This window comes from Poecile atricapillus, chromosome 14 (assembly GCF_030490865.1).
Source record: "Poecile atricapillus isolate bPoeAtr1 chromosome 14, bPoeAtr1.hap1, whole genome shotgun sequence".
NCBI lineage: Eukaryota > Metazoa > Chordata > Aves > Passeriformes > Paridae > Poecile > Poecile atricapillus.
The window spans coordinates 6,598,389-6,626,237 of NC_081262.1; the positions used below are offsets into that span (position 1 = coordinate 6,598,389).

Below are 27,849 nucleotides of genomic sequence, written 5' to 3' on the forward strand. Positions count from 1 at the left end.
TACTTTTTAATGGTTTTCAAAAGATACATGAATTAATTAGTATTTTGAATAGGAAAAAAATTGAGGAATACAAAATAAAATATTAAAGAATGAAAATTTTTAAAATTTTGTTAAAAAAATCAAACCTCCACACTGTTACTGTAAAGCTGACAGGGCTATCCCACAGTAAGAAGTAAAACTCCAATTCAAAATCTTGTAAGAAGACAGTACATCACCCCAGCCCACCTCTGTGGTCTGAAGTTATTCACATTGAACTGCTCTGAATTCTCAGTGTATTTAATTGAAAGAAATTCAGTCCAAGACTGATGCAGACAGAAGTGTAGATGTCCATCCCATAGAGGGATGTGTTCTGAAGGGCAGAAATTTACTATTCTTCATCCATTACCTGTCGTGTTTTATCCACAAGAAACTGATACTGTTTTACATGTTTCTATGGGTTTGGAGGGTTCTTTGGGGTTAGTTGGTTGGTTGTTATGGCTGGCTTTTTTAGCAGTAGTAGCAGCATGATCTCCTGGGGAATGTGACATAGACAAAATTCCTCTGCTCCAGATTCAAAGGAGAAGGCTTTGTATTGACATACCTACCTGAAAATCCCAGTAGCAAAAGCACACTAAATAAACATATATAGACCCAGAAGAAATAATGGCATTGTATCATAACAGTTAATAATTAAATGTGCAGTACCCTGAACAGCCATAGTAACATCATTCAGTACCAGTTTGTCAGTAATTTATAAATTCACCCATCGTAATAACTCACATTTCATGACAGACTTCCAGTGTGAAAATTTTCCCCTTGACAGAACTTTGCTGTTCAGCTGAACTGTTTTCCTGTATATTCCATTTTTCATCCAGCAGTGAAAGATCTTGCTTGGGAACAAAAAGCTTGTTCACCACCTTGAGAGGCAGCAAACCACCAAATAGGATTTACTTGTGCACACACGTAAGAAACCAGCATAACATTCACTCAGTGCTGAAAACCACTGTGTGACCCAGGGAGGGAAATACCCGGGAAGAGAGCACAAGAGGAAATCAAGGATGTGCTGTGAAAACAGGCAATAGTTGCATTTGCTCTTCTGCACCCTCTCCTAATTCACACCCATGAGGTAACACCCCTGAAAATGAACACATCACCTGGCAGGGCCGGGCACAAACCACCTCACTTGACTGAAGCTGAAAGCCAAGCACTGTGTCCCCTCCTAAGGGCTGGAGCCCAGCACACACCCTGTATTCCATCAGGCCTTTGTGCTCACTTGGGTTTTTAACCACAGAAAATGGTGACTGGACTGGAGTTGAACTCTTTCTTATTGGAGTTTGGTAGGATCACCACCCCTGATTTCAAACACTGCTCATCGTATTTTGGGATTAATATGCAAATGACCTAGCCTGGAAGCTAGTCAAGGGCCATCACAAGATGCAGTGCTGAAGCTCAAGTGTTCCAAAAAGACTAATATGAACCACAACTCGATTGAACTCTATGTGTATTTTTAAACCATGTATATGTATCAGCCATTAAGTAAAGAAACACTTTTTGCAAGGTTTGGGTTTTTGTTTGGGTTTTTTTTGTTGTTGTTTTTAAATTCCCTAATCTGAAAAGTCTCTTAAAATTGTATTCTCTGATCCAGACACAAAGGTATGAGTGACGCACTCTGGGCTACCCCAGATTCTCACACTGCAGCAATAAAAAAGAACTTCAAAGAGATTCTTCTTTCCCCAAGCACATTCTTCTGTACAAAATTCATCAGCTGCCCATGTTCTCCAGAAATCAATGCTTACAATTTACACTCGCTTTTGAATTGTCATTTTTCCTCTGTGAAGGACAGAAGCTCTGCTTTTACTGGCCACAATCCCAAACAGCTTGTCCTACAAAAAATAACCAAGTGCTTGTCTGTTCCTGGTTAGGAATAACTGTGAAGAATTTATATTATGTTATTCTTATAGAGTTTTAAGATAATCCAAGGTTAATTCTGTGCAAGAGGTCTTTGGCTTCTGAATTGGATAAAATATATTTCTGAAGTAGCTTTGGAAATGCCAGTTCCTGTTCTTAACTAAATGATGTTTAGTTATTTGAACTCGTTACTTTGAGGGGTCAATTAGCAACACACCATGGACTTGTAGGTAATCTGTTTTCATTCCTCATTAATGCTACAGCCTTTGCAAAGACACGCTAGAGCAAGGCCTTGTGATGGTATTATGACATGGAAGTCTTAATTAACTTTTGCAAACCGGTATTTGTAAGATTCCCCAGGTGATACATAGATCAAAATGGCACTTTTTTTTTTCTGACAGAATTTAAGCTAGTCTCACATCAAATCCAAAACAGGTTTTTTATCATGAAAAGAACCAAGCCTTAACTATGTAAAAACACTTTTAAACATTTATACAATTATTTTTTGCTTGTCACCTTCCCTAGCAAAACTGAGAAGTGTTGGAACACCACAGCAGAACACTTTTGCTGTCGTTTTCACAGCAAGCCTTTGAAGCACCCAGGTTACAAACTTCTCTCAAGGTTTCCAACTTTATTTTTAAAAGACTCAGAAAGATCAAGTAGTTCACACAGAGTTTCAGATTAATGCCAAAACTGCAATATTTATTCCTGTCAAAATTCTAGCTTTATCCAAAGAGCCAGAACATACTGCAAAAGCTGGGTTTTCTTACCCTGTAACTATAGTATTACAACTTCATTGACTCTAATTCCATTAAGGAATGAGTGAAGACTTTGCCAAAGGGATCAGAGCTCAGTTTTCAAAGCCCCATTTGCTTGGATACAAAATTGCTGACACAGTGGCGCCTTTCTGGCCAGACTCCTCACAGGAGCCATGGACTTCCTTCTCCATGAGGTGTTTGCGAAGGATTTCCTATACTGGATGAAAACAGTTGAAATCCTGGAGCAGAATCTTTGAGGTGTTCTACTTCTATGTTATAAAAAGCAAACATGTTTGCAGGCCATGGCATTTCTTTTGAGGTTTACCATATTTATGTCTATGCAAGATACGCAAGAGTTCTCCTAACAGATCCAAGGATTTGACAGCAAAACCAAGAAGGTTTTAGTGGATTCTGTGCTGGGCATTATTTTAAGAAAAAAAACACAACCTTATGTAAATTATTAAGGTCACTTTGTTCCAGACAAAGATCAACCCTAGCCCTGGTCTCAAAAGTTTCTCAGGGTGATGTAAGAAATCTAACAAGGACAGAATGGAAGCACAGCAGAGCAATCCCATGACACAGAAGCAGGTGTGAGGGCACTTGTGGAGCCTCAGCACCCTCCATGTGCTCTCTCTGGGATGTAAGGGAGGAGCATCCTCACAATAATTCATCTCCTCAGCATGGACACTCCCCTGCCCACCCACCTGGGTCCCACAGGACCCTCCAGGACTGGTTGGGCTCAGGAACACAATCAGCTCTGTAGTAACAGGCTTGTTTTACAATTAGTGTGAAATTCACCTAGAATGCAGCTCCCAAACACATCAGCAGCTGGGAAAAATAGAATGGGTAAGGCAGAGGCATTAATGAAAATGTGTCATTTCTAAGCTACCTTCTAAGGAGAGACCTTAGACCTGTAAAACAAAGCACAGGGCCAGACAGCTGCAGGGAGCAGAAGGACCAGGGGACTCCTCTCTGCCATGAGCTCAGATCTACATTTCCTGCCCTCAGATGAGATAATCAAACTTCATAAACTCCCCAGGTGCCATCATCAGGGACTATCATTTTTATTTGCTGTCTTCTTCACTGTGGGGCAGTGTTTCAAATCTCTGACAACTGCAGGCAATGAGGAGAAGCAGCAGAGATTTGGGAAATACGTGCTGCATAAGAGAAACTCTCCTTCTCTCTCAAAGAAGGAATTTCCAAACTGAGATTTAAAGCAGATGAAAGGCCTCAAAACATGTTATCTAGTGATATTTCTCTTTCTTGCAAATAGTGCAAACCCAACCATTTTAATAACCTAGAGAGCCAGCCTATCTGGGCTTGGCATACTAAAAAAAGTAGGAGTGAATCCAAATTTTTGTCTTTTCTTTATCTTGTTGAGGCTCTGAACTGCTGAACTTCCTTACTATGATTCAGCCATGACATTTGAATGATACTTATCAGTAGAAACCCCAAGACACATAATTTATCATTAAGAAACAGATTTCCTCTGTAAAATTAAATTTAAAAAATGCTTAATGTAGAATAAATAATGTGTGAAGTACATACAGAAATATGTCTGCAGTAGAACCCTATTAAAGAAGGTGCTGATGCATTATTTTAAAGTCAATTCTATATCCTATGCTATGTAGGATTTTTTTTCTTTTCTAAATTCAAATCCTTTGCTGTCATGCAGTCACTTTGTGCATCCTCCTCCTCCCAGCCCTCGCTCCTCCACAAGGGTACCTTGCTTTGGAGCTGTGTCTCCCTAGGCCTGGAGCCAGCACGGATGAGTAAAACTTTGGGAGTGATCAGCTCAGTGACTGTGCAGAAGGAACAGCATGCCAGCCTCTATGACCTCCTGCCAGCTGCTCCTTAAAGCATTCACTGCCACTGGCGCTGGAAAAGGCTTCTTGTTCTGCAGACAAACAACAAAACTCTTGGGGAACCCTTCTGAAAGAGGGGGCAAAGGGAGGGAAGAAAGTTAGAAAGAGCTCAACTCCCTGGGATGTGCCACAGATGAGTGTAACATCAGAACACCAGAATGTTTAGCAAGTTAATGCTGTTATTGGCATCAGCATTTCAAAAAAAACACTAACTTGATCAGACATTGCTGCACCACCTCAGAACCATCCCAAACTCTTCCCCATGATGTGTGCCTGGCTTCCTGCAAGGGGGATGGTACCTGCAGCAGCTCCATCTCCAAGAACTGATAATTCGATTGTTGACCCCTGCTTTCAGCCCTGAAGGCAGGCTCCACCCAACTGCCAGAGGCCACACTTGTTCTCTTGCTTTAAATTATTTTAATTATCACTATAACAAGGTAATGTTCAAATCCAGTAACTGTTTGGTATTTTCTGCTTCCTAAGCTGACCTAACATGGGAGAAAATTCTAATACAGATTTTCAGTAATGTTTTGAATCACTTTGTCAGTAAACCAGCACCATGTTGGGGTCTCTGGGGCAGAGTGTTCCCCTACACAACCCCTCAACCCCTCCTTTGTTGCCTGTGAAGTTCAGTTCTACTTTGGACTCATAAATAATTAGTTAAATATTTATACACTTTAATCATCTAATAAAGGAGATGATACCTATTGTTCCCAAGTCCTCTGACTTGAACAAATCCTCTATAAACTGGCTGTTGATCTGTATGCGGGAAAAGATTAAACAGATTTGCTGGATTATTATCAAACCATTGTGTCCCTTTAATCCCAGATTTCACTCAAATGAGGCAAATTTATCTGTCATGCTAAAAGCTGGACTCAAAATATGAATTGGTGAATAACTATCAGGACAAGGGGGACAGCAAACCCCCTCCCTCTGAAGGAGGTGCTGTGCTGAAGGATAACAGCAGCACTGCAGCAAGGACAGCTAAGCTTTTGTCCCTGGCCCTATGGACTGCCCATTGCTCCTGCTCCTGGTTCAGTGATGACAAATAAAGGAAATTGTGCTTGGGAAGGGTAGGATTCTTTCTGGATCTACACCTTCCCTGCTGAAGGATGGGCCTCCAAATCCTGCCTATGGCTTGGCTGTATTTGAGAACAGAATCTCAGTAAATGTCAGCACCACATGGCAAACACCTGACTAGCTATGGACAGACACATCTTTTTGCTTCTCAATGGCAACAGCTTTACCATCCTCACCCATCCCTGTAAGGATCGGTGTACTTGGAAATGTTGCAGTGAAATGTCTCTCCCAGGGTCATGACTTCCATACACACCATGAGTACTCTTGTAAACAATGCAGCACCATTTCAATGCTCAAAGCAGCAGCATCTCCCATGACTGGCAGGGTTATTGTGTTTTGCTGTTTGTTTGCTTTCGTGTTTTCCTTTTTTCAGAGAGAAAAAGAGTTTGTTCAACTGACTTGGCATTAATGAGGTGCTAATTCTATTTATCCTGCTGTGCCAGTATTTCACACAATAGTGGTTTTCTGCCTTGGGTCTTACACAGATGGAAAAAGATTATCTGAATCAATACAGATACAAATATACATATATATATCTGTGTTTAAAATGCATTGAAAATGAACCCTCTATTTTATTATAAATCCTTTATTCATAGAGAAAAACTGGCTTTCTCATATGTACCAGAAATGAACATTGATCAGATCATTCCAAAAACTAAAGCAAACCTGATTTTCTTCTGGATCTAGGAAGCCAATAAAAGCATCTTAGAATTGCAGTGATGGGGAAAGATAAATTGTGTGCTTCAAAACAAATATATTTTCAAACCCTTTTAATACTCAAAGGATTTGAGAAAGAGGGAGGAGCAGCTTTTAATTCATGGCGTTTTTTACATAGAATTTCTTCACAAACAGAGATAAAATTGCTACCTAGATATGGGAAGTCACACATAAAGCATTACTAACTTCCATTTACAAGCAAATTAGCTTTTATAGCATAGCCTCAGAATACCATCCTGGGTTTAAAGCTGAATTAGACTGTCATTATAATAGATGGAGCCTAAAAATCCTGGGGTTTTTGTTTATTTTGAGTTTTGTTTTGTTCAGGCATCCCCTTACACAGCCTCTTCCCTGACTTCCACTGAGTTCTCTGCTTCTGAGTTTGCAGCAGTGTCCTCTTGTCCAGCCCTATTTCTCCAGCACAGATGGAGAGGGGAACAGAGCACAGCAAATCCCAGGTCCATAAGGTATTTACAGTTACTTCAGCCCTTTCCATTGGGAACATGCCACAAAATCCTTTCTTCAGGTTAGTTTCTTAATACAGCACATAACACATTTATCTTGTAGTTGACAATATGAAACTGCACTATCTGAGACCAGAAACTGTAAAGATTCCACTTCACAACAAAACCCCAATTTAGACACTGATTTGTCATGTAAAGTAGGAAAGTACAATTTAGTGATGAGGATGAGAAAGTACAATGAATTTACATAATTCACCTTGGCATGGAGAGGCTGGTCAGCTCCCCAGTATTATTTAATACTGATAAAGTTTGTATACACTTGCCTTGCTAGCAGATTATATGTGACAAGAATAATTTGGGGGAATTATTACATAAGAAAGACTATTTAAAATTTATTCATTTTAGTATAATTCTGACATTTCCGAATTAAAAACAGCCTGCTTCTGATTCTTGTGGTGTTGGAGAAGCTCAAAGAATCTCCAATACAGAAAAGGTATTTTCACTTCATAACTCAGTGTTTCACATCAGGAAGTGACTTTTTTAAGCACAGTGCACTACAGCTTCTCCTATTAATAATTACTAGGTGCATCATGCACTGCAGGCTGCAGAATCTCCTGGTGAAGTCTGATCTCACTGCCCTAGCACTCACAAGTCCTGTTCTTGTACTCATGCAGGTTTAATGAGAAAATAAAAATTGTTTAAAGAAATACAGCTTATGCTGAGTGTTGAATATTTATTTCAAGTCTACACTAGTGTATTAGCCAAACAATAGGGTAGGAGCCTTTTTCAAAACAGGTCCAAGTGCCCCTTCCAAGAGCATTTTAAACCCCACACTTATAAGAGAACACAAGTTTCACAGAAACTGGAGTTCAATTATTAATAGTGGGCTGCTTTGTTTGTAGGTCAGGTCCTACTGTTAAAGCACAGAATTTGTTTTACAGGATGCTTCCACTGCTCCCTGGCACTGTCAGCACACGCAGAGAGGAGCAGCAGGGGTGGGACAGTCCCCCCAGCAGTGACCTGACCCCAGGGCCAAACCACAGCTTCCCCAGAGCCCTGAGACTCACAGAGCCACTCCCAGGGGCAAATGGGGCAGGAGGAAAAGAACTGTGGGTTTTCTGCAATGCCACTAGAGAATTTGTAGTTTTAGAGGCAGAGGCTCAAAAATAGGAAAAGGAGCACAAAAAGCCTGCAAGTGTCATACTAAAGGCAAGTTCTCTGTAAGGAAATGTTAAAATTCATTTACTTGGATGCATCTGGCTTTTAAGAAAGCTTCTGAAGGATGCTGTGTGCAAAGATGTTGTTTTCATGGAAAACAACTGTTCCAGGACATCGTGTGGTAATCAACTCCTAATCTAAATATGCACATACATCTCAAGATTAAAACTGTTCTAAAATGTCCTTTCTGAAATCAGCACCAACTTTCCTTCCTGTGCCAATTCTATCCTGCTTTTCTGTAGAAAGTGCTTCATCTGCAATATTTGGTCAGAACAAACGTCATAAATACTGCTTAGTAGCTTCCATATTGTCAAGAGCTATTAAAAAATATGCAAGATACCCTACTTCCTCTCACAGACCAGATAAAGAAATATATTACCCTGCAACATTTTAGATAGAAGTAATGAGGAGTATCATGTCTGAAAGGGATAATTAAAAGGAAATAATAATAACAAAAGAATCCTGATTTAAACCTTGGCAGTTCCCATCTGACAAACTGTTTAGAGAAAACATCTATATCAGCTCGGATTAATGCCGATTAAGTTTTACAGTTATTCTATTAGAGGTGACAAAAATATACCCTTACAAGTAAAGGGGACAGATTTCAGCTCTTATGTGATAAAAGCTGCCTTACTAATCTAATACTTCTATAATTTCCAGGGACAGCACTTTAATGCTTCATATTGCTTGTCTTCTAAAATATTACCAGGTTCCTGCTGATGCAAGTGATACAGGCATGGACTCCAGAGCATTTTGGCAATTTTACCTCATAGTTAAAGTACACAACAGCCCAATTTTGTTAACTCAGCTTCATACCCTCTAAGACCAATTTCTGTCATCTTCTCCACTAGATTGAGAGCAGTGTTTACTCTCCACAGCACACATCATCTCCAGGAGCACAGCTATCAGTGCAGCACGTCCTCTTGCACATCCTCCTGGAACATCTGAAAACCACTGCTTAAAATGGGCTCAACGGGATTAGCAAAAAACAATATTCTCCTACAAGAAACATGCAGTGGCAATAGAAGAGAAAACTGTCAAGGCCACGCAGGTTAAAATAACCCAAAGCAATCATTCTTACTTGTGCAAGGTTTGAGAAGGCCGGTCGTTTTTCTCCAGTTGTCCATAGCAGCTCGTCCTGGCCTCGGGAATGAAGGAATACTTTTCCAGCATGGCTGATGCAGCAGTGGCAATAACCCCAAGGCCATCCCGAACCCGAGCTTCTAAACTGTAGTCCCACTCATCATAAGCTGCTGAAATGAGTCCTGAAGGAAACTCCTTGGGAGTGATTTCTGTGTTACCGCTAACCAGGCTGGGAACTATCCAAAAGAAATCGTAGCCAGTGAGGCCCAGGGACCGAGCCTCGTCCAGGATGTAGACAGCTTCATCCTTGGAACAATACAGCAGGATGACGGATGAGTGGATCTTCTTCAGCTGAATTTGGGTCTTGGCATCTCCAAAGGCAGTATCGAGTATGATGATGTTCTGCATGTCCCAGCCCACAAAACTGTTCTCCACAGTGGTCTTAATGACATTGATGAAATCTCGATATCCAGGGAAAGTGGTGGTCACCAGAGAGAACACGTGCCAGTCGTAATCCTGCATGATCTTCAGCATGATAATGGCTTCTTGCTGGATGGAAGCCCCAAACTGGAAGAACGTGGACATGACATCCTAGAATACCAAACACAGCAAAAGATTAGTAACTTGGTACAGCTCCAAAGGGAACAGAATCTCTCATTCTTCTGCCTCCTGTTCTACTGGAGCTGCCAAACTTCCATTGCATTCCAGTAACTTTCTGTGGTTTATCATGTTCAGATCACAAGTAAGCAACACTGATCATAGGTACTTACAGCTAATCAAAATATTTGCCAAAAAGTAAAAAACTAATATTTACATAGGAAATTTCCAAGTGCTGGATCACTTGAAGACAACAAATCAGTAGCTACTGAGGAAGCTCCCTGGGGACAGCCACCCACAGTCAAACAATTCTCCAGCAGAAAGTTTAATATTCCTGTAAACATATGAAAGCAACCCAACAAACTCAGACCAATTTGTATTTACAATGGAAATAAAGTGCAATGCACATGCTGTATACGTGCTGGAGGAGTTCTGTACTTCAGACATAATATCTGAGGGGGACTTCATTTCCAAGGTTCACTAGACTTGGTGGAAGCTTTCAGACCCTGCAGAAGTAGATTTTCTGTCCCCAGTTCACTGCTGTTGCTGCTCCATTCAGAGCACACGGGCCATTGATGCCTGATAGCGAATTAACAGGATGGGACTCTGAGGACAACAAGCAATTTGTCAGTGTCCTCATTAAAGGACTTAAATAACTCCAAACAATGGCCTCAGAGTCTGGAATTGCTCTGTAATGTTGCCCAACATAGATTTGTTTCTAATATTTGTCTTATGATTTACAGAATTCGTAATATTTTATACAGCATGAGGGCAGGTGCTGCTTATTTTAACATCATCAGAAATGGGCAGCACAATTAATTTTGTTGGCACTAAATTTCCAAATGCTTTCAGTGGTCTATTTTTACTAAGTTCCTGTAAGATCTAAATTTATCTTTTAAGCTTACATTCTGCATTTACATACAATAATTCGAGTGTCAAAACTATACATGGGAAGCTGGATAATTCCTTATTTTTATTTTACTTCAGTATTTATTCTTGACCGGTAGAGGCAACTTATTTGCATAACTTATTTGCATCATTTTCAGACACAGAAAGCATGAATTCCTGGTGAAACAAAAGCTTATGATTTAAAAATAAATATGAATCATTCAAGATTTCTTACGCAGGCTTCTGGAGGAAGACACATACAGTGCTTTTAATTTAAAGAGTTTTATGATCATAGTCACAAAATGCTTATCCTATTTTACACTTGCAGAGAGCAGAAACAGATTAATTGATTTGGGTTTCATAGCAGGGTGGTGTTAAACACACAAATATTAGTGAGAATGATAGCTCAGCTCCACAAGCTCTGCAAATCTATTCCAGGAAAACAGTCTGTACTTTTTTTAATAGAAGATGAGGAGTGTTATTACTTTCCAAGTGTTAAGAAGCTGACACCAGGATTTTATATAGCTTGACAGCAATAAAAGTCTTACAACTTGTGTCAGACCCTGAAGAGTGATATTGAAGGTATAAAATACACACTGCTGGTGTAATGAAATCATCTGCCATGGCCTCTTTGGTACCTCAGTGATGACATTCTGAATACCAGTGCCAGATTCAAAATGTTTTGGGTTACTTACAAATGTTATACATTTTGGAGAAGAATTGAATAAGGAATATTCGATTACTGAAGTCTTCTAGGAGCTATTTCCTGGTGACCTGCACTAGATAATACTTAAAAACCAGCAAACAAAATTTTCATATGAGGATTCTCACAGCTAAAGGAACCCAGCACGCAGAAAAGCTGCTCAGAGTCAGCATTTAATTATTTAATTACTGATTTACTACTACAAAGTAAAGTAAATATCTAGAGACAGTGCCATGAATCCAACTTTGCTGCAGCTCCTAACTGAGCATAAAATTATTGTAATGCAAAGCCAATCACTTCAGTTTTTTTCTCCAACTCTTATCTTGGTTTCCATTTATGATTATGCTAAATTACAGTAAAAAGTAAAATAATTTACAGTGGATTAAATAGATTATATCCATCATATCCCATATCCTTTCACTCTTCCCCATTTCTATATCTGTTTTTTAGCAACAGAATAATTCTTTCAAACAATATGTATACCTTGGTCCTTTGTGCATCACAAAGAACTTCTCCAATGAGGCAACTGAAGTATTCCAGGGCAAAAAAAAAATCCAGGGCAAAAAAAGTTACACATTTTCAAGTGTAACTTTTCTGACTATAGAAAGTAAAAGACTAAAAATACAGATTTTTAACCTAGAGCAGTCCTTGGCACCTTCCCTGGCAATTAAGAACAGTCTTGAGCACAATGCTCTGTATCACCATTGTAGCAGGCTGACAACAAAAGAGAATCCTTTTCTTTCATAAATATTACATTAGAAAAACAGTTTATTAAAGAAGTTTTAGACATTTTCATAAAGGTCACACCCATATTACAGGAACCCATTTCCTAGAATTGTGAATGCAAAGTCTATTCAACATCAGGCATTCGTGATTAATTTGAGATTAAAATGGTGAAAGAAACTGTAATTATACAGTGAGAAGAAGTTTGGGTTCAGGAAAAATGGAGACACAAACATCACAAGTGAGATTCTCATCTGAAGAAATTCCATGTAACTGCACTGACTTCACTGGATGCTCTTATAGAGCTGAAGATCTCACTGTGTATTTACAATGCATTTGAAACAGATGGAAGATTACAAGGAAATTGCAGCCTTAGGAAGTTCAACAGATACCTAAATGACTATAAGGAGAATATTCAAGGACATATCCATTAAACTGGAGGGGGAAGAAGGGTGACATTTAATGAAGAAATAGCAAATAAATAAATGAAACTGTAACAGATTCAACTATTGTATTCTTAAACATCTACAGAGCTTTTCATTTTGGGGGGTTTTAAGCTTCACACTCTTTTCCAAAAGCGTTATTATTCCTCTGATTTATACAGACTTAAATTCCATATGTATAACAAAATACTAAATTCCAATTTTTTATATTCAAATGCAAACTAGAGTGATGTTTGTAAAAAACCAAAATTATTCAGTTATTTCCATTTAACTGTCATCTTGTCATGTATTGAGACATCCATCTAAATCATTGCTGAAGTAAAAATACAGATGTAATATCAGAGGTGCTTTGAATGTATACCAGAAATATTTTTTTTCATTCCTCAGTGTCCCCAACTATTGAGATTACTGGTGGAAGTTGCAAGGAAGGAGTACAAATTATCCAGAGCAAGAAAAATTTTACAGAGGAATTTCTCAGATGAATCTCAAAGCATGAGAATCCCAAGATGTTACACCTAGTATGAATAAAAATGTAGTTGGAAGAAGTAGTTTTCTCTTCCAACTTCTTAGCTAGATTCCACCACACCCATGTGAGCAGAAAACAGCAATGAAGAGAAGGTAAAGAGCAAATGAAAACTTTTTGTTTCTTTCTGTCTTGCACATGACTGTACAGTTTACAGCAAAGCATCTCCCCATATGTTTCACACCAGAAGGAAGCAATCCTTCCATTTGCTTCTTGCTTTACGTTATTCCTGAATTTCATCTGTGACAAAGTTCTGTCATTGCAGGAGAAGGGCAATCCAACATTCCCACGCTCGTGCACAAAGCAGCCCAGCTCTCCCTGCTGCTGCCTTTTATAGATTAATATATTAGAGTAAGTTGTTTTTAATTAGTGTACCGAATCTATAAATCTGTCACTGCTGTCAGAATTGCACATTTCACTTCCCAATTCCAGCAAATTACAGGAATATTTCTCTGGAAACCTCATCATCAGCTATTTTCATGACATTTTCGTTTCCCAGCTTTTCCACGAGCTCAGCAGGTGCCACTCCCAGCTCCTGGAACAGCTGAGGTAAGCCCTGGTGGCACCTTGTGCCTGCCTGCAGGAGCTGGTCAGCTGAGAAAAGAAATATTTGCTATCTAAACTAGTGTAGCTTTTGTTAAATGAAAATTAAACTCTAAACCAGAACAAAACTGAGGTCAACACAGGACCAAATCAATTTTCCACTCTGCAGACATAGAGAGGGACAGGCACTTTGCTGGTAAGACAATATTATGACAGGAAGGAGAAACCAGAATGAAAGAGAGTTTAAAAAGCAATCCAGAGGATGATTTTATTCAAATAGCAACAAGGTTATCATGACAGGACTACAAGTAGGACTTTAAAGTTATCTTAATTGCTTTGTTCTTACTCTCTTTCACAGAGATCAGTGAAAATAATTTCTCTCTGATTTTACACCATTGTAAATCAGACATTCCATTCTCATAAAGATTTATGGTGTGTGGTGCCAGGTCTCCATACACAGTGCAAGCTGTTCCCTGTTCAATGAAATATAGTAGATATTTGTAATTTTTATAAAGACTGGAAAAAATGAAAGCCAGAGTAAAATTATTTGAGCTGATATAAAATGTAGGTAAAAAAATGCATCCTGCAGGGTGTCACCTTGGTACCATTTTTCTTGGATTACTCAAAGTGGCACATTGATTCCCTGGTAAACATGAAGTGAATTGCATTTCTCTGCCATGAATATCCAGCCCCCAGCCACAAAGGGTTTTCCTTTGTGGAAGGGCACAGACCCATACCAAACTTTCAATAAATGCAAGCACTGAAGTGGAAGAGCTGAAAGGAAAACCTTTCCTCCATGACACCCTGCATATTTTTGAATTCTTAAGTTATTACATTCCGCCTCTATTCATTAAGAGACAGAACACACAATTCCCAATACAAACAGCTCACTGAGGTGCCCAGGGAGAAAACTCCTCCATTATCACCATGGGAGCAATTTGAGGGAGATTATACAAAAATTTGTACTTTCATACAAAGCATAGCAACATGTGAGGGTGGAAATAATTTACTCATTCTTACAAAAAGCAGAAAATACTTGCTTCCCAAGGACCTGTCACTGCTCTGGCCTCACACATGGTGAAACCAGAGCCAGAAAAAGAGTGGAAGTTTTCTTACTCTGTAATTAAACTTATGCAAATGAACAGCCAAAAAATGTATAAAGGTCAACTAAAAGGACAAACTAAGACCTTACTTTTTATTTTAAAAGTTTGCTCTAGGAGAGGAACACTGAAGTTGGAAAAGGGCAGTAGAAGCAAGGGAGTGTTATGACTTTCCAGCACCTGACATGTCCCCTTTTATTATTTTACGGAATAAATATCAGAGAAACATGATTTCAAAAGGTTAGCACTGGCTTAATCAAGCATGTTCTTTCCCATTTCCAGAGGGAGTCTGCAGGAATTCATTTTGCAAAGACTTCTGTATTTTTAGGTCATGGAGTCAACCTACGAATTTTGCTAGATAACAGGTTTTGTGGGTTTTTTCCTTTTTAATATATCCATTTAATGTTATATTAGCTATTTGGCTTATCTAGGCCTATTACAAGAACTGAATTTTTTTTACTAATTTTTGTGGGTTTTTTTGGTTTGGCTTGGTTTGATATTTTTTGGGTTTTGGGTTCTTTTTTTTTTGTACCAGAATAGCAAATAAACAAAGAGAAAGGAATGAGAACGGGTTTCTAGAGATCATTGCCAAGTCACCTGGGTTTGATCCTTTACATTTACAAATAATAGTGTCACGTCTAATGAAAGTAACTCAATATGTGATTACAGTGAAATAACCTAATTATGGAAGATGACAAGTTTTGCACAGAGTTCATGAGCCATTCCTGGGCTGGAGCTCACTCACCATCTGGTATTTCAACACATCTGGGTTTTCTTTCACAGATTGTTCAAACATTGGAAATTGTGGTGGCACAGTGTGAGCTCCTGATCAACCAGGACAGACAGGTGAAAAATGCTTTCAAAGGCTGAAATGAGCCAAAAAGCCTGTGACCAGGAAATAGAATCCTGAGAAGGTTAACATGGATCAGCAGGGATTTTGGGGTGGTCATTTGATGGAAAGTTTATTAACAAGATGCCTCCTTTCTAGATATGACATTTGTTTCCACAGTTACAGAAATGTTTTACACCAGGAATATTTCAATGAGGAAGGGCAGTATGGAGCTGCTTTGCTATTTGGATAAGTAACAGCTATTGTGCAGATTTTGGGGTCAAAAAGAATCCCAATGTAAGGAGTACTGATGCCTCAAAGAATAAAAGGGGAATAAAAAGTGTTTTCCAAAAAACATCTATTTGTTCTGTACGTTCAAATATTTATTGAATATAAATCATTGACTCTCTAACATACACTGGGTCATGTGGTTCCATACATCAGTGTAATCAGCATTATCCTTATCATTAAGTACTTTACCTTTATGGGATTTGTATGCAAGTTTCATTTCCTGTCAGCATTTCACCCAGAAAATAAATATTGAAAAATGTGTTTGACTTAATATATTGGGTAGCAAGAAGGACAGATTATAGCTGAGTATCATTTCCCTTATGCCCCTTGCCATGACTGCAGATAAAGGCTATGCCACTTTTAAATTTAGATTTTTTTTCATGGTTTGTATAAGCAGTGTCCTGCTTTATTCATGCAATTAGTCATCACTAAACTGATGTAAGTAAATAGTCTCTTGAAGAGCCCAAGACCTCATTTTCCATAGGAAAATGACTTTAAATGAGCCACAGAGCACATCTCTCACCTCAAGGAACACCTGAGTTCACATGGAGAGCTCTTGAGTCTGTCCTTTCAGTGAAACCTTTTCAAGCAGTTGTCACAAATGATGGGAGAGCAATCAGGAGAACTAAGGACTTTCCAAAGACAGGAAAAGCAATTGCTGTGAAGTTACTCCAGTAACACTGGTGAAAGTTTCTGCTGTGTGGGAACATTCATCTGCCAACAGTTCATCTGAGACACCAAAACAAACTTTTGGTGACAGCATTAAGAAAAAAAATGGGGTCCTGTTCCAGGTCTCCCCATGGCAACATGAGAAAGTTTAGAACACAGTGACAGTGATTTGTTCTGTACAGGTTACCTACTTGGCTGAGAAAAAGAAACAATGAAATGATGCAACCCAACCCCAAACCACCATTTTACTGAAAAATTATCAAAATGCACTTGTTGGAAGGTAGAAAGCCTAGGTGCATTTTCAGAAACAAAAAGCATTTTTCATCCTCATAAAAGGCTATTCACCAGGTATCAGGAATAAAAACCATTAAGAGAGCATTAGTGAGCTTGTGAATTAGCCCAGTGAAAGGCTCACACTCAGGAAATCCAGCAGGGATACACACAGGCATTTTAAGAAAGCAAAAGTCTATGTAACTTTCCTCCCCTGATACTGATAGTTCCTTGTAACTAACATAATTCATCTCTTGAAATAAAATACCATAAACACATAGGATATATGAAGGATACCAACCAAAGAAGCCAGCCAGATCTCTGGAAAATAAATATAAATCTTTGTATATAGACTGTCCATCCCCACTATCTCTCATATTCCACTGGGGTTTTATTTACCAATGTTCCCCTTGTTTCATATCAGTATTGAGACACTCTGCTTTTACTACCAAATCAACATACTGAGCTATGGGCAATACCTCACCTTCCTCCAGTTGCACTCTGTGACTGTGGAGAATTATCTATCAAATCAATTAGTTCATTCACTTTGAACCACATCTGCTCCCATAAGGCCATCACAGCTGAGCTTCTCTTGATTCATGGGCATTTTGGGGAACTTCAACAGATATAAAAGCAAAACATTTAGGTTACAGTGAGTTATATTATTTTTTGGAACAGAGAGCCAGGTAGGATTATATATCTTGAAAGCAATCCTGCTAATAATGGCTATGCTTCCTGAAATTAACCCTGTACATGGGGTTTAACTGGTTTCAAAATGAATCCCAGATAGCCAGATAGGTTTTGGTACAGTCAGATGGATCTCAGACAAAAAGAAAGATTCTAAAATTTCCAAGCAACTCCAAAGAGAAAGACGTGAAAAAACAATGTTTTATCTTTCTCTTTAAATAAAAAGTGAAGCTTGCTGATTCATATTTTTTAGATTTTCAGTAAATAAAATTTTATTGTAATAGTTAAGACTTACTTTACTGCCCCAAAGGATTATGTCATAAGTCTTTAAAAAGCACAGTGGTCACATTTTTTCTGATTAACAGCTTTTTACAGCACCAGCCTAATTCATTTTCTTTTCAGAATCCGTCACCCATATTGACTTCGCTCTACCACTGCCATAGGTTTAAATATGCACACAAGTTACTGTGAGTTATCCACAGAATATTCTAGAATCCAATATACTTGACATCTTCTTGGGTATCCACTAAATTAAAATATCTACTGGTAATATTTTAGCTAAGTAAAATTTGATGTGCTTATATTACTATTGCTGTGCAATCAAAAAGTATAAGTTGTCTGAACAGCTTATGGAAACTTTCAAGAATCAATGCTATGCAATAATTCCTCCCTAGAAACAAATTTTAATTCCAGGTATTTAGTATGCAACACACTAAGCATTTTGCATAATTACATGACTTTATAGTGCCATTTTTATATGTATTGTATACCCCAACCCATAGCAAAATTTGCTGAGAACAAGGATTTAGGGGGGATAAGTATAATTCTCTGTTCAAATCTCTTATCTAGTACATGTACTGCACAAGAAAATCCTGCAATATCAAACCACTTACAGCTCACACGTCAACAAAATTTACAAAAATTTACAGCTTTTGCCATTAGGAGCTTTTAAAATAATACCATCCAATCTTATTAATCCTGTAAACAGAGAACCTTACATATGCACAATAACAAGTATACTATGGCCAAGAATTCAGCACTGAATCCAAAATCAGTAACAATTTAATCCTTCCAACAATTTAACAGCAGCTGAATTAAACCAAACAGGCTGTTTACTTATAGTATGTATTGCACGTGTGCATACATGTCATATACTATATAGAAAGATAAGCATAACTGAATAGCAGTGAAAATGCCTGAAGACATCATCTCCTTATCTTGAAAACATTTGGCCTCAACTGAATGCTAACACACTTCTCACTTGTGTTGAGGATGAGAAGCCAGAAAACCATTAACTAAGTCATTTCCATACATCTCCACTTAACAAGTGAAAACGAAGGTAACAAACAACCTCCTCCTCCACCCCCTTTCACCAAATGGTGAGTACAAAACATTAGGCAAATAAAAGAAATATAAAGCACATTTAATTTTCTACTGTGTGCTTGTAACTATGTGCTTTTCCTTGACGAGCCAGAAGCCTTGGACCAGCACCTCTGTGAACCTGCTTTGGCAGCACTGGACCAAAGCGAGAAACCAGAGACAAGCTGGGGAGGGCAAACAGACAGATGAGAAGGGAATTTTTTAAGAGGAAAGCTGAGCAGAGTTCAAGGGAGCCATTCCAAGCAGCTTTCCATGGCAACAGAGATTTGTAGGATAAATTTAAGTATCAGGAGGAAGATAAGAGATTGAAGACTCTTGATCTCATGAAGAAGACCAGCATTTTGGTTCCCCAGGTAGTCTGGGTGCTAAACAAGAAGAGGTGCAAACCTGACTCACCTGCCTTGGGCAAGAAAAGTGACAAAACCCTCGTAACTCACCCAAAGCACATATAGTGCTTTTAAATTCTTCTCAGAGGAAGTGTTTCAGAATGCTCAGTATGCTCCTCTGCTCTGAGGTACAATCAGCAGATCTGAAGAAGGGACTGTACTCGGGGGAAATTCCGTTTATGCTTATCCTTTGTATTCTCCTCTTCAGGCACCATCTTCGGCCTCTGGGCAAAGCTGCAGCTGCTCTTGTGTTATGCTAATAGATATTACAGGCTTTCTCAGAGTGAGGGATCAGCCTATCAATCTAGAAATTAACTTCATTTTCCATTGTGCATTTAAGAGCAGCAGGGTCAGAAGCAAGTTCAGTTACAAAATTTCTGATATGTGATCTAAATCCGTACTAACACATCACCCTAGCTCAAGAGGAGAGCGTGACTTACTGCTTATCCTAGAATTAATCCTACTGATAAGAAGGTAGCACAAAATACACCAGCAATGAACAGTGTTTCACTGGGACTCACTGCAGAGCCTTTGAACAATCACAAAACAATTTAACATTTGTGTCAAAGCAGTTGCAAGGCCTCCAGTTCTCAGTGCATCCACACCAGAAGGAACACAGGAAGGCTGTGGAATTCAGCTGCAGGCAGATCCAACAGTTTCCCCCATCACTGTGCAATCCAGATAAGGACATGAGCATTCATTGCATTCTGTGATGGAGGGTGAGGTAATGTAACAGAAATATGCAACAAAAAACTCTAATGCAAATACTTTTTCTGACTCTACCCACACTGTTCCACACATTTGAATAAAATCTACATTTTCTTTTTGGCATTCTGTTTCAGGATGCACCAACTTATTTAGCTGCAAGAATATCACACATCAAGAGATTTCCCAAGCATTATTCCCATAAGCAAATAATACTCCAGGCAGAAAAGCTTTACCAACATATATTCAAATTACTGAGACTTTACATGGGCGGTAAAACTATTTCTTCTGTGAAATAGCTTAGCTTGTTACTTTTCTTTAGTTATGCAGAGGCAAAATATCTTTAAGAATGACTCTGATTTACAGCAAATATCAGAGGGAAAACATAATGTCAGGAAGGGAAATGTTCAAAATACTATTTATCTCCTTACAAGGCGTAGTAATTCTTTCTAAAAATTATTATAGATTTAACAGTCATAGCACACACTGTAAATGCTGCAGTGCTACAGCAAACTGAGCATCCCATTTCCAGCTATAAAAAACCCTGTGTTTGTACAATGTGAAGAGAAATGAAGACATCTTCCTTAACCTGCACAATATCTTTGAAGAGAGAAACATCATAATCCTTGTATTGAACACAAATAAGTAGCAAAAGTTATTATATGGGTTTTAAGGCCAGAAATTATAATAGTTTTAAGGCCAGAAATTTTTATTAGTTGCATTTGACAACACAAAGCATGCAGCATTTTCCTGGGTAGGTACAACACCAAAATAATTAATTACTTCCATGCATTCCTATGAAAATATGAAATTATACTTTTGAGTTTTTCTAATCCAGGTATGAAACAAAATAGATTTGTAGCTAATCTTGGTAAATGCTGCAACAGTTAGACTTTTTTTCAAGTATCCATTGCACAGTTAAATTGCAAATGCCATCACATCTAAGTTCAGTGGGAGCTCAGGGTGCTCAGAAGTCTTCGTGGTGGATCTGCTTAAGCAGAAGGGAGGATGTGCACAAAAGTGAGAGTCCATCCATGCCAGTTTTATTTTTGCTACTCTGTGTGTCCTCAGAGAAGAGTTTCACGCTCAGTTAACTGAAATAGTTTCTCTACAAACACAAAGTGGGAGTTCTTGTTCATTTTCATTAACAGAACAAAGGGATTTTGATGCCAATCCTTTGGGTTCCTTTGAAGAAAAAAACGTTTTGTGTGGGATGACTAACAAACAAAACACCTGTTTTTACAAGTTGTTAAAAGCTTTCAGTTCCACACATAAAAGATCAGTACTTGTTACATTTCGGGGACCTTATGTAACAAAGCTTGTTAAGGAAGTCGCGGTTGAAGTTCAGATTTCAGTGTGAGGGGCACAAGGGAATGTGCTTCCCCTTAAACTTTTCCATCTCAATTTGCCTCTGTGTCCCCCAGTGCCAAACTGTGGAACAGTAAAGTTTACAAAGTACAAATACTGCTTTTCTTTTGCAGGTCCTTTAGAAATAACCTATGGACCTTCTGGTGTCCAAAATCCAGTCTGAAAATTACTGACTTGAAAGCAGCATCCCAGGCATTTCCATCCGATAGATGGTGTTCACAGCAGGTGTATTATTTCACTATTGTTAAACATGCCATTAAGTAATTTGGGATTGATCTTCACAATGACTTACTGTGATGTACCACCAGAAAGGAAAAGATAAAAGCTATGACCTGATTCCTTGCAATATATTCCACAAGAACTCCTGAAATACAGGTGAAATGTGGAAGAAGAGAAGACTTCACTGCACAGCTCTCACTAGGCAGTTCTGACTTTCCTCTCAATGATTCATAATTCTCTGTATATAATCAATGTGATTTCAAGTTTTTCAGATAATAATACTTCATGTTACATTAACTGGTAATTTTAAAAACCCAAATAATTAAGCTGTACCAAATCTCCACCTTTTCTGCAAGGAAGACAGTTTTCTGGAGCAAGCAGGGATTGTTCTGTGTTCAGCGGCAGATACAGATCATATTAGGGAGGAAAGTGCTGATTTTTCAAATCCCTACTAAATAAGACAAATCTTTCTGCACAGTATGTATTGAAAATTGGGAAAGAAAAGAAAACTGAGATGTAAAATGTTTGCCATATTGCTTGACATGCTCCATTCCACAGTAGCAGTACAATTGCTCGCCCACACAAAGCTCTTCAGGAGATGGATATACCTGGATAATTCCCTGAGACCTGCCATTCCTCCTGATGGATAGACATTTGTTGCTACATGGCAACAGTCTGTCAGTCCATTCCAAACCTCAGAGAAAGAAGCAGAAACACGCTCATGTAGGGGAAAGCTCCCTTCTGATCCTGCCTCACCATGGGAGTAAATTGGTTGCTAAAGATGAAGTCAGGAGCAGGGTACTCAGAATAAAAGTGTCTCTATAAACCATGCACAGAACAAATGACCATGTTTATGTTACCAAACACGTGCTGCAGGGAGTGGGCCAGCATCCCTCAGCAGGGATCTTCTCTACTCAGATTGCCTGGCACACACTGCAAAATCACTGGCAAGGAATTCAGAATCCCTGAGCTACTCAAAGGATCTTGGATAACAAGAGTGGAGGTGAGAAGCAAAATTCCACCCACTGGAAAGGGAGCAGTTCCCCATTACAGGCCTGGACAAGAAGGGCAGAAAGCACCACGAGAGGAGGAGTCAGGTGAGCTCCCACTGACCCCCTAGCAGGTGTCCCATAAGGTAAAATTCATCTGGAACATTGCCTCTAAAAAGCCATTTCTGGTGACAACTCAGCTATTTCCAACACCTCTTATACCAGCTCCACTGTCCAGAGCTGGCACAGAGCCAGAGACAAACACTCAGCATCTTGGAAACAGATGAAGAGTGCAAAACAAATTAACTCATGGGTATCAGGAAATATTAACTTTCATTGTTTGTGGATTATTATTAGTAAAAATTTGGACAACCACTAGTTCTCAATAAGAATATTAAACATGAAATTTTTATCCAATTCTAAATGAAACACTTTCATTTGAAAACACAGACAGGAAATCCTGTCATTTGAATTTGTGCTCTTTTTCAGAAAATACAGAAAAGCACAGAGCAGAAGTGATGCAATGTGACAGGTGACCGGACACAAATCACAAACAGTTAAGGAATGCCATTTACAAAAGTCCATTTCTTCAAGTTAATCATCCTTATTAATAAACAAATACTAAGAATAACATGATTAAAAATAAAATTAGTGAGGGCCAATGAAAGTTTAACTCACTCAATTACAGCCATAATTGTCCATTACTCTCCATAATGTAGCTTAGCCAGCACTAATGTCTGTCACTTGAGACTGCATTTGTAAAATGACTGGATCATAAAATGGGATTTTCATAAAAGCTACATTTCAACAGCTCTCAGTCCCCAAGATATAACAGGTTTCCTTTGTAATAAGGAGTGAGCCTTAGAGTGAGATAGAATAATGTATATCCTTGTAAATCTTTCCTCCTGGAAGATTTACTTATCCCTGTCAATAGATGGAATAGTTTAGCACAAATCATGTCACAATGCCACACCTCAAGAAATGTCTTAAACACATCCATACACAAATAGTTTCTACTCTTTTTCAAGCAATCAGAAATCTTGTCTAAAAGTGCATTTTTTTACTAAAAGAGGGTCTTTGACTACATATGGATGCTAATGTGTTGCTATTCGTGCCCATAATACAGGGTATAACTAAAATACAGGATTAACTTGATTTAAAATATCTTTGTGTCTCAATTGATAACACAGTCTGACTGTGGAATAAAAATTATAGCAGAAATACTGTAAATTCTATTAACATCTGATAAAAAATTTAAGCCTGTAAAATAAACTATGTCCTACATACTAAATTTTACACTATATGTGTAGAATTACTTACACTAAAAAGTCTTCTGCACAGCTTCATCCCCCTCCAGAAGATTAGGAAGTACATTTTTCTTGTAATTTTTTGCCCAACCAATCTCTTTAGGGAGTTAAATTTATTATTATACAATCACTCCATAGAAACAAGACATACTAACATGTTCTTGCTCTCTATGAAAATATCAAACAGCTTGTGGTGATCAGTTACAATATCCCATTTGTTTTTCTCTATGAAAAATTGTTATTCCTTACAACCTCACCTAAACCCCTAAGAACAGATTTTATAAACTATTCATGAGTGAAATTCAACACAAAACACAGAATTAGGTATAAATAAACATACCTTAATTAAAGTAACATACAGATGTTTGGGGCTGTAGTGGAAATTATCATATATGGAAAAGTATTGCTTCTCCATAAAGAAGGACTCAAATTATTACTTGAAAATGGGACTACCAAATCAAAATGAGCACTCAGCTGGGCAATGATATTTGTACATATCTTGGAGCCTGTGGAAATCAAATGGATGCATAAGGGATATTCTCATCAACTCATTCCTATCGATTGCATCACAACAAGGGGAGGAATTTGAGAAGACAATGCTAAAAATGTTCTCATTTTTTCAACACAAAAGCAGAAGAGATACAAATTGGGCCTGATTGCTAGCATCATTATCTGGGAATTTAAGAGAGATCTGTCATCTCTTCAGGTTTTTTCAGAAAATTGTTAAATGCACACAGGTACATGATGAAGCCCATGCCTTTATAGGAATGAATATGAGGTGATTTCCCAAAGTGTTTAAACATTTCCACAGTTTCCTAACAAGGTAGACTCAGATCTGTTCCCATCCTCACCAAGTAGTAGCTTCAACACTTAGGATGATTTCCTGCCAAAATAAAAAAAAAAACAAACTAATAAATTAACTATTTCGTCTTTGGTTTTGCTGCCCAGCATAAAGACATGACACTATCTTTCCACATTTTGAAAAGGCAGTCACACTGCTACACGAGGAGACAGCACAGCTCTCTGACCATCCCTTGGTATTTCTCACTTGGCTGTGCAGGCCAGCATCAAAAGTACCTTGTTGTGGGTTTTTCTTTTTTGGTTTTGGTTGTTTCATTGGGGGTTTTCTTATATGTCTTTGCAGAAAAATATGAAAACCTGGACATTAAAACCCAAATACTAATGATGCCACCAATTAATCAGTGCAATCAACTGAACATGCTGAGTACATCTACGTCAAGGGAATAAGCCAAAAGAATAACATGTAATTTCCATCAAAACAGATGACAAAATGCATACATTTTCCAAACTTAAGATCATGGCTGTTCATTACACATGATTAGCATAATTCCCTCTTGCATAAATCTGCCCACCAGAAGCCAGTTAGTTTGAGTGTTATGCGTGACACCACTGACTAGAGTTGGAAGATTAAAAGTAATGACTGCAACTACAAAAACCTCTGGAATAATGTTTCTCAACCAAGTTCTACATTCTAGAATGTCATAAAGCTGTTCAGTTCCCTGTAGATACTGTCTTTTCCAAGGCACATCATTATACATTCCTAGGTTCCATCCCACATTTGGAGGCCATGTAATAAAAACCTAGTCTAGAACAAATCTGTGGGCTCTGTTTGTTACATAATACACCTACTGCATATAAAAAAATACGAACAATAACATGTATAATTCATACAATATACAGTAAGAATCCCATTGATACCCAAAATACTCCAAAGAAGCACATTCCTCCTGTCACACTCACTCTGTACGTAGTGATGATTTGAGTTTATGAATAATCTGAAGAAACTACGGAACCACTACAGAAACAAAGACATTTACTACTTTAGTCATTAAAAGCAGAAGTATCAGACTTGATTTAATCAAGTTTCATGCTGCCAGAACTATTTCAGTAGTTTTCCAGAAGAGGGTAAGAACAATGATTTCTAGTTCATTATAACCAGAAGAACATTACCTATGCCTACACTAATCTGGATGAAAATTTTGAAGACTTGTATTGAAGGTAAGCAGTGATAAAGCATTTTGTGGCTTGTTTTGTTCAGAACTCAGATCATGTTCTGAGCTCTGTATTTCCTCTCCCACCTGGCTCACAATTCCTCTTCACATCCCAGTTCCCTTTCTGCAGTCCTCCTGCCTCCCAAGTTTCTCTCTGGATTACACCTCAGACTTGCCAAGCCCATTTAAAGTTAATGAAGGTGGACTGGCTGAAATTTTCTTCAGGCTACAATTCTTCCACAGCACTTTCATGCTTGTCTTTTATGTCAGTAATACTCTGTGTACCCACAGAAATTTAACTTAGCTTTACTACACTTGCACACAGGCAGACTGATGAAATACTACAGCAAGGAGTAGCAAATTTCAAAACACACCATGCAGATAAAGCATACAGAGATTGCAGGGATGTTCCTCCCTTTAGACTTCATCAATTTCCAGAATAATATTTCAAGCAGTTTTTCAGAAGCAAAATCCCAGAACAGTAAAAGTCTGATCCAAAAATCTCAGATTATTCCACAGCTGGTCAGCATCCATGGCTGTAAAACCTGCACTCAAAATGAAATGAAAGCAAACACCCAACTTATTATCTGTGACAAATTACATAAGATTTTCCCATAATATTTTAACCTAAACAACTTCTTTATTTCTACACCTATGAAGGATCCCAATAGAGTCATTATCATGTTAGGAATATGTTTCTCCAAAACACAGAGGTGTTTTTCTTACCATCAGTATATCACATTCATCACCATTAACGGTCTCAGAGGTGTTCAACTTATCAAACCTGGCTGAGGAAAAAATTGGTACAAAAATCCAGATACTGTCATCAGGAGGTGGAGAGGATGGGGACTACTGGAGTTTAATTACAGGATTATACCTGAACTAGCATATGGTCATAACAACTTCCAAACATAACCACATTCTAGGGTTTCTTGAATAGCAAACAATATATTATGGTTCATGTATGAAATGAAATGACAGATAACCTTTCTTCTTTTTTTCTTCTGTTTTTTACCAACCTTGCAAAGTGGTAAACAAAAACCCAAAAGTTTAACACTTTCTCTTCATCTATGCAGACCTGGCATGCCCTTTTTTCCATATATGACAAATCTCAGATCAGAAATTCTGACACTCCAAATGTAAATTTAAAGCCTTGCAGTACCTGTGTGCTTAGCTGTTTGATACCCAGGAACAGAAAACATTAGTTTTTGCTAAAAGAAAGCAAGTATCCATTTCCTTGGAACAAAAAGGGTGCAAAGCTCTTTCTTTTCACTTTAAAAAAGGTGAATCCCTAATTTCCAGTTCTGTGAAGGACAACCTTTAAAAAAATCCCCTGGCATTATTGTTTCTTGGATGAAGAGCCTTGATGTTTTGTGGAAGGCTTTTTCTTTTGTCATTAAAAGGCTGTGACAGAAATCACTTGAGCTTTTTACAAATAATTAAGAGAAAATTCAATTCCTACCATTTTAAATAAGTTGTTTTAATTAGAAGTGGAAGAGAGACATAGCTCCCAAGTGACCCACAGTGCATTTGAGACAAACAAAAATGTCATTTTCAGCAAATAAAAGCCTGTTTGTGGGTGTTGAACCCCACGTGTGCTGAGCCACACTGATGATTTCTGTAGTGCTCATAGCTAATTTACAGGCTTTCCATAAACATAGCATTTCAGTGTTTCAATGATTCCTAAACATAGAGGAGTTTATCCCAACACGACTGTCTGTAATTATCCTGTTGAAAAAAAGCAAAGCAGAGTAATCACATCTTAGAAAAGTGATTCCTGGGAAATTACCATATAAACCTTTCCTGTTTCTGTCCTCTCTTTGAAATGTTTCCAATTTTTGCTGCTTAACACATTTTTAAAAACCTCTACTCATTAGCATAGAGCTTAAAGCCATTTGAGTTTTTGGGGGAAGCTCATTGCATAGGAGAATGTTTAGCTGAGGACATCCACCTTAGGAACAGCTCGAATGAGACCCCACACCACGTAATAAATTCTGTGATTACTTCTGCTTGACCAAAAACTGCCACATGCTGTTTTCTGTTCCTTGTAGGTTAAGATAAAATGCCTGACTGGAATTGCTAATTTTTTAGCAAGCAGGAAACCTTTGTTTTTAGATTAGAAGAGCAGCACTGATTAGATGGCAG

General features: G+C 38.2%; 1 protein-coding gene across 2 annotated transcripts in view; it reads right to left on the reverse strand.

The window, feature by feature from the left end:
- The window catches only part of GRIN2A (glutamate ionotropic receptor NMDA type subunit 2A), a 158,370-nt gene that overhangs the window by 56,661 nt on the left and 73,860 nt on the right, over window positions 1-27,849 (reverse strand). For both annotated transcript variants that reach the window (XM_058849603.1, XM_058849602.1), the window contains exon 4: window positions 9,071-9,663. In XM_058849603.1, coding sequence (XP_058705586.1) covers window positions 9,071-9,663 — 593 coding nt within the window. The remainder of the gene's footprint in view (window positions 1-9,070; window positions 9,664-27,849) is intronic.